At 41.0% G+C, this 4,292-nt stretch overlaps 1 protein-coding gene and 1 long non-coding RNA gene across 2 annotated transcripts in view; one reads left to right on the plus strand and one right to left on the minus strand.

The window, feature by feature from the left end:
* The window catches only part of dtl (denticleless E3 ubiquitin protein ligase homolog (Drosophila)), an 11,145-nt gene extending 9,700 nt beyond the window's left edge, over window positions 1-1,445 (plus strand). Inside the window, exons 14-15 of the mRNA XM_063001684.1 lie at window positions 343-878; window positions 999-1,445. Of these exons, the coding sequence (XP_062857754.1) occupies window positions 343-878; window positions 999-1,115 (653 nt within the window). The 3' untranslated portion in view covers window positions 1,116-1,445. The remainder of the gene's footprint in view (window positions 1-342; window positions 879-998) is intronic.
* LOC134320336 (uncharacterized) lies at window positions 930-2,827 on the minus strand. Its single transcript, XR_010013690.1, has 2 exons — window positions 2,723-2,827; window positions 930-1,068 (listed from the first exon to the last, which is right to left on the minus strand). It is a non-coding gene; the product is annotated as an uncharacterized LOC134320336 (long non-coding RNA).
* Between the last annotated feature and the right edge of the window lie 1,465 nt (window positions 2,828-4,292).

A 4,292-nucleotide genomic window follows, 5' to 3' on the forward strand; every position in this document is an offset into this window, starting at 1 on the left:
CATCAGAACATCTTTAACCCATTTAAGACATCTGAAGAAGTCCTGTGGTATCTGGTACCAGGATGTTACCAGCAGGAGTGAGCATGAGCTTTTTTGACTACACAGAATGGATTTATCATGTGTTTGCATCTAATAGTGATGTAGATTAAGTTGCAGTTTGAAAATAAGGGTTGTTCTTACCTGTCCAGAAGAACGTCCATGTTAGTCTTCACCTTTCCTGATCAGTAGCTCAATGGATTGGACCACATGGCGTTTGTAGAAGGGTCTAACAAAGGCTTGAGTTTTTTGTGCAGCACTGATTTAAATGTCCTGACCTGAGAATCTGTCTCTCTCTCTCCTCAGGTTCTGCCATTCTGGCGGATGTAACACCAGTTCGGAGTTGCCGGTCAGGCAGTGTCGAGTCGCTGGTGTCCCCTCGCCCGGGCACGTGTGCCCCCAGCGGCGCCGACTTCCCTCTTTCCTCTGTCACCTCATCACCCTCTGAAATCCTGCGCCCCTCCCAGACCAAAGCTCCCCTCTCCACCCCCGTCAGGAACGGCATCAGCCCGGAGCGGCGTGCCAAACGGCGGCTGGACACGAGCCGAGTGACCTCGGAGGAGGACGAGAGCGACGGCGTGACGGAGCTCTATCCGGACTGTAAGAGGAGCCGGGGTTCGGCGGGCACTTTGAGCCAGTCTGCGGAGGGAGAGGTGACGGAGGGGAGGGAGCACAGGACGGGCGTGGCGGCTCAGGCTGATAAAGAGAACAGCTCTCCGCTGAAAGCTGATTGGCTCTCAGCAATGAGCCGAAAACTCAAGCAAGCTCAGAGCGGAGCGGCTCTGCCCAAGAGTCCCACCGCAGCCAAAAGGCAAGACAGCAGGACGCACCCGTCCCTCTCTGTGAGTGCTGCTTTGTTATGGATTATAAATCAAAACAGGGGTGTATATATATACTTGTGGCTTTATCGTGTATCTTTGTAGTTTTGGTTTATTGATTTTTGGTGTTTTTGTCTCGTGCAGATGTTGAGCTCTCCGCAGTCCGGGAGGAGGACGTCGTCTCCTCAGTCTCACAGGGTCTCGTCTCCAGCTTCTACCAAAAAGATTTCTGCTTATTTTCAGAAAACTCCACAGAAATAAGACTTTATGAGCATTCATGGACTCGTGCGTTCCTTAAGGAACGTTTCTCCTCTCGGTGTTCCTGGAGGAACATCTGTAAAGCGAATTAAACACTTGGATGCACAGGGATGCTTTATCGTAAATGTATGATTATTTCAGAACTTTGTTTTACAGTTTGTACAGTTTATTTGCAAAGCTTCTAACTGTATGATTACAGCGTGAATTTCTACATCGTTTTTATCTGTAAATAAGTTTTTGTACACAGAATATTTTTAGCTGTCGGTTGATGTGTGTAACACGTGATTAATTAAACGCAGACGCTCTGGTTGAGGTCTGAACTTTTATACTGTCGACTTTCATTGTACAACCACTAACCATCACTCCTAGTGAGGGAGGTGTGGTCTTTGTACCTGTCAGTCTCAGAACGGGGGTGTGGTCTCTACTCATCAGTTTCAGTAAAGGGGGGTGTATTATCTACCTGTCTGGGGGCGGAGGTCGCTGGAGAGAAATGGTAAATAATGGAGATCAGTCTGTGACTTCATGTGTGATACAGATTGCCATATGAACACACCTGATGCAGGTGAAAAGCAGTGGTCATTACTGCACGTGTCGGTCAGGAGTGGAGGTCTGCAGAATGATACCGGTGTATTACTGATCTAATGTTATGTCTGGTAAGGTCGGTCTGGGACACGCAGCAGTAGACCTTTGCTTTGTCTGCTGCTGTATTTGTATATTTTGTTTATCTTTATCATCAGAGAAGTTTAATGAAAATAAAAATAGTGTAAATGTCAGCACTACTGTTAGTGCGCTGGGTTCTCATGGAAATCTGTGCTTCCCTTCTCTACACTGAGATTGTTTTTACTCGCTGCAGTGCTCTAAACCGCTCGGGCACAAATATATATAATATAATGTCTATCAGTCTACAGTATATGCAGTCTATCCTTTGAGTGCATTAAATTTAATCTAGCTCACTAATGCTGGTTGTTTTCAAAAGTGAATAAAAAAAATTATTGTACTGTATATTGTTGATAAATACTGTAGTGTGTAGCTATACCATTTATAGTGCTCTAATTAACTGCTAAGCCTTCAGGATGCAGACCTTGGTTTATAATATTTAATCTGAGTTTCTCCAAGCTTTTTTTATTAAGTAAGAGAAGACAGCTTGCTCTGCAACACCAGCGTTTGATTCGTCTTGTTGGTTCTCAAACTTGTAAATAAAGTTCAACTTTTATTTCTTCACACGGTTGCGATATAGCCTACCTGTAATTCAACTGTCATTTCCTGTTTACGTGGGTTAAGCTCTGTGGCTGTAGCTCAAAAACCCATGTCTCGACGCAATCTGAGCACAGACTGTTCCAAATATAAATATTAAGAAATACTTTTTGGTCGCAGATCCCACATAATGTAGTATGGCAACCCTAATAGTAAAGAATCTTGATGCTCATTCCTCCTTAAATATGTGTTTAGGTGCTCAGGTGGAGCAGTGGTCAACTGGCACTGCAATAATGTGCTAGCCCACCACTGTACCATCACAGACGCAGCTTGCAACATGTAAAGAGAGACCTGCTGACCAGCTGTAGCCTTTGACGTTATAAATGTATAGATTGAAAACACTCTCTAAATATTACCTACGTAGATCTTTCAGCATGTTTTGAAACGTTTCTGAGTTGAACCGGTCCTGATTGATGTGCACCAATGTTTTCCTCAGGGCATCATGGGAAACAACAGCATGCAGGTTACTGGATGATGAACAGGGCAACACAAAAATGTAAAAAACCCGGTTTAAACATTTCTGCTGAAACTATTTGGCTTTGTTCACATTATCATTTAGCAAGTTTTTGTATCATTAGTTCAGTGAGTGCTAAACTGGTGCACATTTCTCTGCTGTGATGCCCAAGCAGACATCACGAATGATTTAAAATGAACAGACATGATACATTAGGAGGTTCCCAGAATCCCAGAATAATTTATTTAAACTGTTCAGGCTCCGATCTGTTCCTCTGTTCAGTGTTTCCAGGTGGCGCTCTTCCCACAGTAGACAGAATTTAAGATTCATCAGTTCAAGTTTAATATCAAACACAGTCATGGACAATTTAGTCTCTCCAATTCACCTCACTTGCACGTCTTTGGACTGTGGGAGGAAACCGGAGCTCCCGGAAGAAACCCACACAGACACGGGGAGAACATGCAAACTCCACACAGAAAGGACCCAGACCGCCCCACTTAAGGATCAAACCAGGATAAAGGGATTAGTAAAAAAGAGGAGAATAATAATAATAATAATTTGATAACAATATGATAATAATATGTTAACAACAATAATAATGACAATAATAATAAGTATGATAATAGTAACAACAATAATAACAATTATTATTATCATTTTTTGCTCTTATTGTTGTTATTCTTGTTTTTGTTATTAGTATTAGTATTATTGTTATTGCTGTTATTATTGCAATAATAATTATTGGTATTACTGATGTTATTACTGGTATTAATGTTATTGTTTTTGTGATTAGTATTGTTGTTATAGCTGTTTTATTATTGTTATTACTGTTGTTGTTATTGTTGTTGTTTTACTGTTGTTATAGTAGCTTTACAGACTTTTTTCAGAATGCACTGTACCGTTTCCACCCATGTAAATATCCTAATCTGATCACAGTCACGTTATACACACATACCCATCATTTATTTTATTTATTTTTGCAATTTATACTTCAGTTGTACTGGTTCCTAATTTGTTAATATTTGTTGTTATGTATTTTTTCTTCTTTTGTCTTTTTTGGAGAGTGTCACAGTAAATTTTATGTATTATTGTACGCATGTATAATGACAATAAGGGTTCTTCTGCTTCTTCAGTTGTTATTATTGTTGTTATTGTTGTTTTTACTATTGTTATGAATGTTTTTCTCTAAAACTTTATCGTGTTTGACTCTAAACATCAAAGAACTTTAAATGCTAACTCGCTCACTACTTAGGTGCACTATATAGTGAATTAAACGAGGCCTTATGCGTCCTATAATAGTAGTGTACTAGTGTTTTATTTGTGTTATAAGGATACAGCCGCTTGCTTGTGGAACCTGTTTGAATGCGAATCTGATTGGTCGTGGAGGGTCCCACCCTTCAATCTGATTGGATGAACGATCTGCTCATCAATGACACACCGAGCCCGAGCTGTAGGCTAGAATTACAGTAGCT

The sequence above is a fragment of the Trichomycterus rosablanca genome, chromosome 9, assembly GCF_030014385.1.
Source record: "Trichomycterus rosablanca isolate fTriRos1 chromosome 9, fTriRos1.hap1, whole genome shotgun sequence".
Lineage (NCBI taxonomy): Eukaryota > Metazoa > Chordata > Actinopteri > Siluriformes > Trichomycteridae > Trichomycterus > Trichomycterus rosablanca.